Genomic DNA, 13,458 nt, shown 5'->3' with positions numbered 1-13,458 from the left:
ATAAAAGTTGTAAAATAGATATAATTCCACAAACTTTTGAGGTCGGTGTTTTTTTTAAAGTTATAACTATTACTTAGAATTAAGTGTAATAGACAACCCTTTTCCTTAAGCTTGACACTTTGAACTTTGGCCCGTTCTTATCGTAAGTGGCATAGAGTTGGATTTAAATCTTATGTGTCAAGCTTGACGTACTCTTGACCCTGTAGCATTACTCCGAGTGATTTTTTAAAACCATGCGACAGTATGGTTACTAATATAAAATACTGTGTAATGAGCAGTTTATATTCCCTATTTGCAACATTATAGTATTTAAAAAAAATAAGGAATGCACTGCCACTGCGCCCGTCACCTTGAGACAAGTTGAAAAGTTCCATATGCCTTTCAAAACCCATTACTGTTTATACAGAAATAGGAATATACTATACTTTCCCGGACGAACTCTTTTTAAAGGAGCTCTATAGCAAATTTGTATTTACACGTTTTTTCTCTAACAGTGACATATATTCAATAAATATGACCTCTGGTTTCATTGGTGATAAGTCTCAAGTCATGTTTTCTAACTTGTGTTGTCTAATTTTATGCAGAATGATTTCGACATTGAAGCGCCATTTTATGACTCACGTTTGCTGTGTTTTAAAATAAAACATTTTATTTTTTATTTTTTGTGCGTTCCGAAACTCAGTAGGATATCCATTTAACTACCATTGTTTCAACAAATTTTGCAATAGAAATATATCGGACATTGAAAATAATAAGATCGCTTTTCGACCCTTAAACTGTGTTTCATGTGCCGACAGCGACTCTTTGTAACTTGAGACGTGTCAGCGCGAATGACGTAATATAACGTTTTTGAATGGATTCGCGGACGTCCCGTGGCTAACCAAATGTTTTAAACAGCTCTAATGTGACACGGAAATGCAATTTATACGAATCGATTTGAATTATCTCTCTGCGTGTTTATTATGTTGTTATTCGATGTGAACCTTTTTAAATGAATGGCTTTAAATACATTTCCCGACAGTAAGTCTTTGAAGAACAGTGTGTGCTTCTTTTTGGTATCCGTTTTTTACTACATGGCTACTAAGTTGAGACCATAAGTTTAGTTACAGAAATAAGAGTAAGTATATAGTAGTGATAAAAAATTACTATAGTGATAATTGCAAAGTTAGGTTTAGGAATAGAAATAGTGCAGGGTAAAAGCAAATATCTGTTATGAAAAAAGATTTACACGATATTTGGTTCCTAAGGTTAGAAGTCATAGTTTGTTTCAGATAAAAAATTAAGTAAACATTCACTAAAACGTAAGTTAAAAATGTAGTAACAATTTTTTATTTAGCCAGTTAAGTACAAATACATGTTATTAGAAAACAATTTAATTAGATATGATAGAACAAACTTTCACACCTTTTTTAAGCACCCTCGAAGGTGGTGGCTGAAAATCAGTGCTTTGCTGTTGGGCAAATTTTGCACTGAGCCACGACCTATTTGGCTTGCTTTAGCACCGCCAAGCAATTGATGATTAGGTTAATATTAAGTTTTTAAGGTTTTTTTTTATTTCTGTGTGTCTCTTTTAATCAATTTACTCTATTCTATTGTTGTGTGTGTGATGCAAGACAATAAACGTTTTATCTGTCTATCTAAGTTTATTTTGTACTTGTTTGAATTATTAGTATTAATGTAATAATAAAAATTATTAGATAATTTTCTTCTTATCTAAATCTTTTCGTACTCAATGACTCATAGACTTTGTCCTAGATCTGCTTTTCAACATATCTTCACTAATCTTTATTTTAAAATTAGTTTTAGTAACCCAAGATACAAAGAAACCTCCTAAAAGTGCATATGCTCATTGTCTACCACATCCTTCCTTTCAAAGTTGCCTTTGGCTTCGGATACAGCTGCCTGGGCCCTTGATGATACCTGTTGAGTCTTTGTTCCCTTAGCCCTCGATGTGCTTCGGTGCCTCCGGATATTCCCACGCGAATACACCAAAGTGATGCACACTTTGAATTTGCGTCTTTTAATTGGCATTTGATTTCTCCTTTTTGTCGCATTTTAGTCGTGATGCTTAACGGACGCTATAATTGGTGTTCTTATTATTTGGATATTTATGGTCGTGTGACATTCTTATTTAAACATTTTTATTAACTATTTGTCGATTTAATATTATAGGTCATAATATTTATATTATTTCCATTTATAACTACAAATTTTGTTATTAACTATGTTGTTTTATCTCTATTTCATTATCTGCCTTAAATATTATATTATTACAATAATAATATTATGGCGTATGTTGTAACTATTTTTATTGTACATACATATTCATGTTAGATAAAAAAAAATCTAAGTAAACCAATTCTTACACTGTTTCTATAAATGGTTAATTGTTTGTGAACTACTCATAACTTGTAATGCTATGTGATTGTGTTCCCTAAAAACGATTATTTTTCTCATTGTCTCAATAAGGAATCTCATTAGTCGCACTAGAAACGTTTGAAACTTTTTATTGTCGTCTCCGGCTGTTACATTCACCTGTCCCGTCTTCGATGCTTCTGTAATAGAAATATCATGCTGATATTCATCCTTATCTATCTCGTATTAATATAATGACGTATGAAAGAGATAGCCTCGTTGAGGTTCGCCGTCAGCAGCATGTGGCACGCGCCACTCCATTCGGTTTCAGAACGCAAGCCGGTACGGACGTTGTGTGATTCTAGAGTTTTGATTGTTCGCGCTTCGATCGTGTTCCGATAGTTGTGCAGAGTTTGGCGGTTCGTGCTATTTGTGCTAAAACTGCTTCAACTAGTTGATGTTGAGCGGCTTGTGTTGGTTATTGTGACTTATGGCAAAAGAAAGTTTCAATTGCATTTTTATGCATTAGTTTAACAAGCTTTACGCTTCACGTGTGACGATTTCGTGATAAAACTAAACATCTAAGTAGTCTAACCTACATTGACAACGCAGTGCCAAGTGAAAGTTTTTAAAACTTTTGTTTTTATATTCAGCCGCTATTGAACCTTACAAGACGTTTAGAATATCCGACAAATCTCCGTTTGGGAATTTCTTTTGGACCAATAAAAATAATTGGAAAAGTTTAGGACGCCTGTGGGAAAGATTGCAGCTGCTGACCCGAAAAGTGTTATAAAAATAACGATTTAACGAGAGATTTATCTGAGGTCTTTGAAATCCGATCGGAGGATGATTAATAGCGCGTGTGCTATGAGGATGCGTTTTGGAAAACGCTGAAATCATTGGGTTTTGAGGGAAATACATTTTTGGGCTTTATGAGGGAGAGAAGGTCCTTGCCGATAAGCAGCGAGGTGGCGCTGAAAAGTGAAAAAGATGGAGGGAAATTGGTTGTGAACTCTGTTTTATGTGGCGTGGTAGATGAACTGTCTAGTGCTCGGACTGGGAGACGAGGCTCGTGGGTGCGTCACGCAGTCATGGGAGTTCTCAGGTGGAAAGATTTGACAGGCGTCAGGACCAGCACGCCCACAGATCAAAAAGAGGTTAGTTTTTAGTAAGTCGCCTTCATTAGTGATATAGGGTTACGCAGTTTGCTCAAAGTTGACGCAAGCGACGTTTTTCTATGTCTAGCCTCACAGTCATCGGGCTAACAGGCGACCTAGAATGCTTATTTGGCAAATAACATACTATGTATATTGCCATTTACTACGAGTTGTCTCTACAACATTGTCGGAAACTTTACATCTATATCTTTATTTATTTAGATCTATAATCATATTCTTGTCAAACAGGTTTCCGTGTCCTTATGATTCATCTATTATGTAAACATGAGTAATAGTGAAAATCTAATATATTGCTTGAGTAGTACAGTTATATCCGGATGAAGTTTGGTGTGTTAATGGTGTATATAGAGGCTTATGATGTTTGCCTTTCTGATTGCAATTCTTGTGATGATGATGTTCGTTTACAATTTTATTTATTTATATTACAAAATGGTGTCTTCTTTGAAGTATGTTTCTAGAAGACAGCAGTGCCCCTCACATCTTTGCGATTTAACGCACTGTGTGGCACTGCAACTGTTATGGTCAGGTGTGAAGCTTATCATCAAGCGCACAACTTGTTTGTCCTGTCACATGATATTAAAAAAAGTCCCAGTATGCCAAAATCAGAACCAATTTAGAAAAGCTCATTTTACAAATTGGTTCTACCCGGAATCGAACCCAGGACCTCCTCATCCAGAGCCCACAGTATACACCGCTAGCCTACCGAAGTCTTCAAATTTATATTATATTTTATACATATCGCATTGTTAAGACAAGAGTGTATTAATTCAAAAAGAGGACTTTCTCAGAATCGATGAAAACCGAATTACTCATTTCCCGCAAAAAAAATAATTAAAATTTATATGTTATTTTATATTTACGACTATTATTTATTACTTTACTACAACTATTATTTATAACTTTATTATATACAATTTCTCAAACACATTTAAAAACTAAAATGGAAAAAATAATTTAATGTTTTTGAATAAGGATTATTTTGGCCACAAATAGCTCGCATAAAGTTTAAGTTTCGCATAAGTCTCATTATGATTTAACTTGATATCTTTTGATTGTTTCTTACAATATTCTAATCACGGTTTTTTTGATGTGTCAAATTTTACGTTCAGTAATGATACAATATTAAATTTCACATATGTATTTTGAGTTACACACTATTGTAATAGCAGTGCGATATATGTATATCGGTTACACTACCTTAACAAACAAATTGATTATCACAAATTATTAAAGATTTTTTTAATGTAGTCAGTGTTGTGGTGTGTGTGTTGTGTTGTGTCCATAAATGACAATAACTGTATAATATAAAATAATGTTGCAATTCCCTTGATCTGAAATAGCATCAATTAGTTTATGCCTATAAAATATAGAGGACGGGTGAATAACAAGTCGTAAGGGTAACAATAACAAACGAATACCAAAGTTAAATAAATAATAATGAAATGTAATCTACAAGGCACATAAATTGTTGAATAAGAAGATAAACTCATTCTACAACTCATTTATATTAAACGCCGTCCGCTGTTCGCCATGCTGCTGCTGGCAAAATGCGGGTTGTTCACGTTTTCAGTGGGTTGTGAACCTTCTTCGACATACAGGTTTTTGCTTTACCGAAAAGCTAATCGTAAATTTCAAATAAAATTTCGCATATAAATTAGGAGAAACGCAGAGGTGCGAGACTGGATTGGAACCCACTGCCTCTGTTTGGGAAGCGGCTTTATTTGTCTTATTCATCTTTAATTTTTTAAATAATACAGGGTATAAAATTAATTATGCCCTAAAGTCAATATTAAAAACGCCGCAAGTAAATAATAATTGTTTTTTACTTTATCTTAAAGCTAAATTAACTTCATTAATGTTAACAATATTGCAAACTCGTTTTTAATCTGAATATTTATTATCAACGTTATCCAATGTTTATTTGTTTAATTACATAATTCTTGAACAAAATCTGGGTTAGCAGGAAACACAAGGTTTAACCTAGATTTTCCTCCATTTAATTGACAAGGCTTCTAATATGTTTCTAATTTTATGTCTACAAATGTGGAAGTTAGATTCATATTTAATCCGTTTTTCTCTTTTAACTCACATTCAATCGTTTATTTTGAAGAGTACAGGCAAATAATATGGTCAAATATATAAAATTTGGCGACCTCTGTGATTGAGTGGCTTGCACACCGGTTTTTATGGTGTCCATCTCTGAGGTCCCGGGTTCGATTTGTGGCCAGGTCAATGTAGAAAAATTAAAATTTGTATATTGTCTCGGGTCTGGGTGTTTGTGGTACTGTCGTTGTTTCCGATTTCCATAACACAAACGCTTTAGTTACTTACTTGTCGTTGTTATTATAAATACAAAGAAGTGAACATTTATGGTTTTCGTTTTATGCCACGGCAAAAAATTCGTTAAAACCAATAACAAAAATTTGCAACAAGTACATACAGAAATTCGTAAAATTTGCTGACTCGTTCCGTAGCTCACTTGGGAGAGCGATAGTCCCGGTATGGCCAGGTCGCTAGTTCGAGTCTACCTGTGAAATCAGAAATCAGAAACATTTATTGTATGAATTGGTACAATACAGGTGTTACTTACAAGTGATTAGATCTACAATTCTTACCCAAATCAGGCGTAGAACGTCTTAAAATTACAATTCAATTAAAATTTATTACAACTTAGATGTCGAAAATTAAAATTATAATTAAGTAAATATTTGATGTCTTTATATAAAATTCGTCAAGATTGTAAAAAACTTTGTCAATTAACCATTTTTTTAAACAAGCTTTAAATTTATCACCATTTAAACATTTCATTTCCATTGGAACTCTGTTATAAATTCTAATCGCTGTTACATAGGTGCTGCGGTCAAAGATTGTGCTGTTTATTTTAGGGAGGACAAGACGGAAATGTGTTCTGGAAAGATAGTTTATCCGTTTACCGAACAAAGTCTCTATTTTGTTCAGTTAATTCCTACCAAGATCCAGTTTCGAAAAGCAATTTAAGAGCTTTAAACAATAAATCTCCGTGCGGCAACTCTCTTGTTACTACTGCTCTGAGGTGCGGTGTAATTTTTCATCAGCAACGCCTTTGTCTCTTAATATAAAGTGCCTAACCAATTTTTGTACGGAGAAAAGTCGTAGTGATTTGTGGAGATGATGAAATTGCAATAGTATGACTTCCTTTGTATGATGTACTTATATATGTAGAGGGATATATTACATCGATACCTCCAATGATTACTACGCCAACTATATGTTTTTGGTCATTTTCTGTTATTTTAATAATTAATTTAAAAAAAAATAAAGAAACAAAAAACAAAATATTTTTCTTACCAGATTAATGTGAATCCGTGTCGCTACGGTGTGATGACTCCCTGAATTCTTGAATTCTGTTTTAGTAAGCAGTAGAGCTTCTTGTGAAAGAGTTCGTCCAGGGTAGTAAGTAAGTACTGCCACCTAACTATTTTTGTAAGTTTACACCATTGGACCAGAAAAATGTGTTGTCTGAATAAATAATTATATTATTATTATTATTAAATGGCAGCAGCGGGAACTCCCGAGACTGTTCGAGAATTTTCCGGAAGATGCGCGGCCGTTTTCTGGCTCATATATAGTTGGTACGTTATATAATTTGACATAAAGTTCATTATGCTATGGTTACAAAATTCATTTCCTTTCTATAAGTAAACTGAGCCTAAAGATACATGCTGCTTAACAATTAATACACTATGAATATAGTAATTATTAACTAGTGAATTATAAATGCAAGATAAAACTTTACAAATTGGAGTTGTAAGGATTTATTCATAACGTTATTTTTTAGAAACCTCATACGGCATCAATTAGGACAAACTACTTTAATTATACGGCTTCTGGAAACAGATTTTTATTACTTCGCGTTGAAATCAATGAATAAGTAGTTGTTTGTTGCGGTTGTTTGTTGAAAAAACTTTGTTAGATTTTTTGAAGTAGAAGAGCAAAAGTTGTTTGTTCTGGTGCTCAAAATTATTATGTTATGCAATACTGTAAAAAAAGATGTTCATCTTTTTTTAATTAAAAATATTTAGGAAATTGAACTATTTTTTCGAATCTTAATCGCGTATATTTGTTTTTTTTTTCAAACAAAGTAATGCCGAAGTAGGCCCGAAGGCCTTTTATGTCCCATGGTCACAACTAACTGAGATGGTAAAGTCATCAACCACTTATCTAGCTCTTTCCTAGTGTTATTCTTTCATCAGTAATAAGGATTTTTTCAAGTACCGTATTGACAGGCTTTGTCTAGTGCAGGAATCGTATGCAATTTTATGTACGCGATTATACGCTACAATTGACTTGTGTTTCCTAGTTCTAAGTCTTAATTTAAATTGTAATGTACCTACATAATCTCGTTGGAAATAAAATATTTTGTATTTTTCTGTATGTCTAATATTAATGCAAACCAACCTATTTATTTTTTGAATGTGAGCATAACTGCGTTCCGGTTTACCTACGTAACAGGCACACGTTATGATATTTTGCCGTACAACACACGATCACACAAAAGTGTAGTAAATACACACAAATTCATATATATTCCGTGGCAACATGTGTAAAACATTATAGTATATAATGTATTTTCCATTCTTTTATTTACTTTTCATATTTTAAGTTTTAATTGAAGGTAGAGTTTATCCACAGTTCTTATAGTTCATCATATGTACATTTATAGTAACGAGCGTTGATTGTGGTGTTAGGAAAGTAACAATTTTGTCGTTTCGGAACTTGAAAGACCTGTTTACTTCGTGTATAATTATACATATTATTATTATTATTATTATTATTTATAATATCAAGTAATAGTAGTAGTAATAGTTTTTTTATAAACAGTGTGATGTACGCGTTGTGTTATTTATTACGCCTTTATTGAATGAAATCACGCAAGTGTTTCTCTTAACAATGATTAAAGATCTCATTATATCGATTAAATGGTAGTTGGTTATTCATTATTATCTACACAATATATTATACATTATTACTATTTAATATGCAGCGTGTATTTATCTTCTAATCAATACATTCTTTGATCGCCCATTTCCAACTTTTAAATTTCTATCCTTGGCTGCGCATGTTGTTTTATTACTGTACAGTTTTGTCATTGTCACCTCGAAGACCCGACGTTTTGCACTGTGTGTGGTGGATGGAGAGGTTCCGGATTCTATTCTATTCTATTCATAATCTGGGAAATGAATTTTTCTAAATTGGTTCTAGTTTGAGTGTTTCTAAAAAAATGCTAAATTGGTTCTAGTTTGAATTCCGTTGCTCTGGTACTCATAAAACAAGTAAATAATAAAGTCTCTAGTTCGAAATCAAGATAATTGGTGTATTATTGTTGCAATTTTTTTATTGGTAATAAAGAATATTTCATTCACTCAATATAATTAAGTATTATCTTAGTATTTTGTACATTCAGACGTATATACACAAAGGTCTTATTGATACTCTAAAACACAAAGCGCAAAAAAATGCAACGTCATAAAACTCATAAAATTCTTCGAACAAAAATTTTGTTCTGAAATCGACTTTGGTTTATTATCTACTGGGAAAATAGTGTAGTTGCTATTTAATGTCAGATATATAAAGTGACAAAAACTTAGTACTAACATTTAATATGGAAATAAACGCGTTTAAAAATTTTAATGGGCATTTTCAAATCTTACCCTGTTTTATGTCATGAGCACGTCAGCCCGTGACCGCGGCCAGTACAACCTAACCGAAATGTCGAGAAAATGGGCACTGCTTTTAAATTATATATAGAAGGTTAATTGTATAGTACATTGTACATTAACGGACGATAAATAAGAAATTACTAATGAGGGTCTCTTATATGCCCGAAGCCAAAGGCTGAGGGCATTTATTCACTCGAGTTTTGTATTTTTACTACCGTCGGTGATACATATTTTATATTTGCAAGGAAATAAATACAATATAAACTTTAAACTTAAGTAACCTCCTTGCTTGAAATTGAACCTACGTAAGGAAGTAGTACGTTGTGCTACAAATTAAAAAAAATCTCTTTACCCGACCATGAGTACCATCATGGTAATGGAAAGGAAAAAGGCCCGTGGGTTTTATTTGGGGCATTATAGTCAAGTTGGCCACCTTGCAGTCCTACCTAGCAAGCAAAGAGCAAGTGTGATGAAAAAATAGTAACATCATAAACAGCAACTTTTGTTCCATGATTTTTTACAAAACAATAAATTTACCAAAAATAACAAAAGTAATTTTTTTTTTCTACTGTCTAACACTTTTTAGATCGGTATTTGGCAGTAAGGTAAGTTCAAACATGCAAGCATCTTCCATTCCCGTCCTGCACAGAATTATTACCGTTTAGAGCGACCTGTTTTTATAATATTTATTTGTGTATGAAAGTAAAGTCATGATAAATTATTAGAAGTCATGGAACAAAAGTTATTGTTTATCATGTCAGTAATATAGTCTTACGAGGTTGTTAGTATTTTACAAATTACCCTGCGTAGTGCAATGCAACGAGAAACTTTAAAAGTGTATTAAAACATGGTAACAATAATGTCCTAAAACTATGTAAAATTTCATTTGTTAATATTATACATATATATCAACAGTATAAGCTACTCAGAAATAGCTTTATCCGTTTATAGATAGCATTGTTTGTGATTAATTCGGGGAAATGAAGTTTTACACGGCAAAGATAAAAGTGTCCCGCTGTTTGTGTTTCATAACATTCGAATTTTCGCAAAGGACATCGTATACTATTCAAATAAGAGATTATAATGCATACACACCAGCTGTTGTAAATTGAGCTTTAATAAGATAGCTTCATATAACGCTAAGAAGTAAACGTAAACCGCGGCTCGCCTGTATTTGGGTTAAACTACATTCCCATTAGAAGGAACCCTTTTCTAGATAGTACTTTTAGAATTAGCTTTATATTTTTTTAATGATACCAATTGCCGGGACCAACAATTCGTGCGCCTGGTGGTAAGTGACATGCCTGTTGTAGTACTGCTCAGAACTTTAATTCATAAAGATATGGGCACTGCCATTGTGCCCTTTTTTTCTATATCTATGATTGCGCCTGTCACGCTGAGACGTAAGTTGAAAAGTCGGCGTCTGTAATTTCACCGGCATCCCTTCAAAATCGAAACGCTGTAATGCTCACATTATGTTCTTTACTTTATTCTGTTAGGTATATATACTGTAAACTAACTCTCGTACATCAACGTTTAATGGTCGTGTATGTTAACGACCATGTACATAACGTTTGCGGATATTTCTTACTCCAATTACTCGGAACGGATATTAGTGTAGCCAACTAGTAAATTAATTTACTTAATTGATTGAGCTCCCATTCCTGAGAAATATTTATTCAGTTTTGTTAGTACGGATCTCTGTACCCATATCATTGATATTACGGAACTCGTCTGTATTTCTAACTATTTTGAAACTCGTGCGCAGCTTTATAAATCAATAGATCAATATGAAATTCTCGAAGTCTTAGCGTGCTCAATCTTCTTTAGGCGAAATTTATGACTTTCGATAGCCTAACAAATTACACCTAGGTCCTAGGTTTGATTCCCGGTACGACTATATTTGGGAAATGAATTTTTCTAATTTGGTTCTGGTCTGGGTTTTGAACACCTTTAGTGCCCCGTTGTGAATACAGGAAGTTTGAGACCATGTAGAAGTGTGAGTCATCGGAAGAGAATTGGGAAAAACTGTTTTCGTACATCAAATAGTTTAGTTTTAAATAACGGTTTTACAAAGAATATACGATACACCTAAGGATGTTGTCTAAAGAATGTGCTAATTGGTTACACGATAGGATGCACTTCACCTGATCATATAAAATCCTGAAAACAGACTAAAATAAAAGGCCAAAACGAATTACTTAAGAATAAAATATCTATTTATGCATATAATTTTTATATGGAGATATTTCTATTTAAGTACTACAGAGAACTTGCCAAATTTTGGTTTTCGACTGTAGGCCTGTAGTTATTAAGTTCCCATTTATGCCAAAATTTGTAAAATGCCCGTTGCCTCGTCAGGCGCCATCGGACGCTTGTCGACGTGGTATTTGTGTCAAATTTTCTCCGCCTGTTCTTATTTTATTCGTATTCATTTTCTGCGCGCGAGGGGCGGTGCCCCACACGTTGCCTACTAAAATGTAGGTTCCTCGAAATACTTCGCCTTTATAAATTTATCTTTACCTGGTTTAGTCAGAAAATAAAAAATTATCACAGAATAATGGTCATGTAAGTTTTGTGGGTAATCTTGATTACCTAAATACTGTCTCCTTGACTTTCTTTTGATACACATATATCTTGATACAAGATTAGATTGTGTTGTTGACTACAATCGCGTGATGTGAAATTGAAGGAAATTGTATAAAATGTGATCCTTTATAAGAAGTATGCATGGCATCGCAAAACCCAGTAAACAAGAACGGGAAGCGCTGTAAACGCTCAGTGTACATTAAAATATAAATAATAAAATTACATGCCCAAACAAATATGGCCTCAACTTTTATATGAAAAACCTATGTGTTTAGTTACCCAAAAATCAATGGAATATTTAGCGCTAAATTTTCATTATAATGTACAACTAAGTGTTTACGTGATCGTGGCAGTATTTTTATTTGTTTTTATAGTACTTACTAAATGACGGGGCGAAGAAGCCGTGCGTCTGGTGGTAAGCGACACGCCTGTCCCTAACAGTTTCTGTTACGTTAAGGTACGCAAGTCCCATGTGCCTTTAATTTCACCAGCACCCTTACCCTTCGAAACCGTAACGCAGTAATGCTCACATTACTGCTTGGCGGCAGAAATTGGTAACGTGGCAGTACTTCCCTGAACGAACTCTTTCTCAAGGAGCTCTACTGATACTAAAGTATGATGGCAATGAAAACATTTTCTTTTGTATTAGGCCTTAGAAATAAACAATTTACTGTTACTAAAGTTACCGTTCATTTCACGCTTCATCACCAAACTAGCACTAACTGGCCTCAAAATAAAATATTGATAAATGGACTTGAAAGATAAACAGCAAATTAATACTTCCTTCGGATCGTATTACGTGTTTGTTTGCATTATTTTACAGACCGCCATCACTCGTGTCGTCGCAACTGTTTAATGAAATTAAGCATAGTAGTTTTTTTTTTTGCAATAAACAATTATTTTGCAGTAATAGCAAATCGTTGTTAATAATGTAGCAGTTATATACATTAAATTTTTTGTGTTGTAAGCTGTGAATATTAACATTATCGTCATTGGAAAAATGAAACTATTTTCTTTGGATCTAAAACGCAATCGTATATTTGTTTTTTCCGCTGACTCACTTAGTCAGCCGTGACCACGGTGCCTGTAAAGGGCCTGAAACGTTGGTTTGTTTGAAAAAACAAATATACGCGAAATTTTAGATCCGAAAAAAAAACAGTTTTATTTCAAAAGTGTAATAATCGCGAAAACCTAAGAACTCGAAATCGTGTATATTTGTTTTTTTTTCTGGTCAAATTAAGTGCGCATTTGACCTCCATCTCACATACGGAGAAACAAATCTGCAGTCAAGGAATTTCAATTATTAGGAATTACAATAAAAAATATTCATTCATTTACAAAGCGCCACTTCTTGTCAACCTCACATGCAAAAGACATGAAAGTGAGAAGTATTCCTTGTAAACATTCACAAATGGACGTAATTTATAGAGATTATAGTCGTAAGTAATGATCTATTATGTATTCGAAACATGCAAGGCTAATTGTGTTGTTGATACTTTGACGACGATAATGATTTTAGTTTACATTTCCAAAATGGTTTTTGGAACTCCTGCGCTGCATCCATAGATTTGAAATGGATCAATACGGATTCGTCGAGACCATAGCGTGTTTACTCGTCATTAGGTTCGATAACCCAA

The 13,458-nt window shown here is 33.4% G+C and overlaps 1 protein-coding gene across 5 annotated transcripts in view; it reads left to right on the top strand.

Annotated features, from left to right (window-relative positions):
• Positions 1 to 13,458, top strand: part of LOC113231559 (rap1 GTPase-activating protein 1) — a 291,196-nt gene that overhangs the window by 132,889 nt on the left and 144,849 nt on the right. The window contains exon 1 of one of the 5 annotated variants that reach the window (XM_026465893.1): positions 2,698 to 3,512. The exons of the other annotated variants lie outside the window; for them this stretch is intronic. Coding sequence (XP_026321678.1) covers positions 3,288 to 3,512 — 225 coding nt within the window. The 5' untranslated portion in view covers positions 2,698 to 3,287. Of the gene's footprint in view, positions 1 to 2,697; positions 3,513 to 13,458 lie in introns of those variants that run through there. 5 annotated transcript variants of the gene reach the window in all.

Source organism: Hyposmocoma kahamanoa, unplaced genomic scaffold, assembly GCF_003589595.1.
Source record: "Hyposmocoma kahamanoa isolate Upper Pololo Valley unplaced genomic scaffold, ASM358959v1 65, whole genome shotgun sequence".
In the NCBI taxonomy this organism is placed as follows: domain Eukaryota; kingdom Metazoa; phylum Arthropoda; class Insecta; order Lepidoptera; family Cosmopterigidae; genus Hyposmocoma; species Hyposmocoma kahamanoa.
Note: the sequence above shows the minus strand (reverse complement) of the source record. Positions and strands in the feature narration are given on the sequence as shown.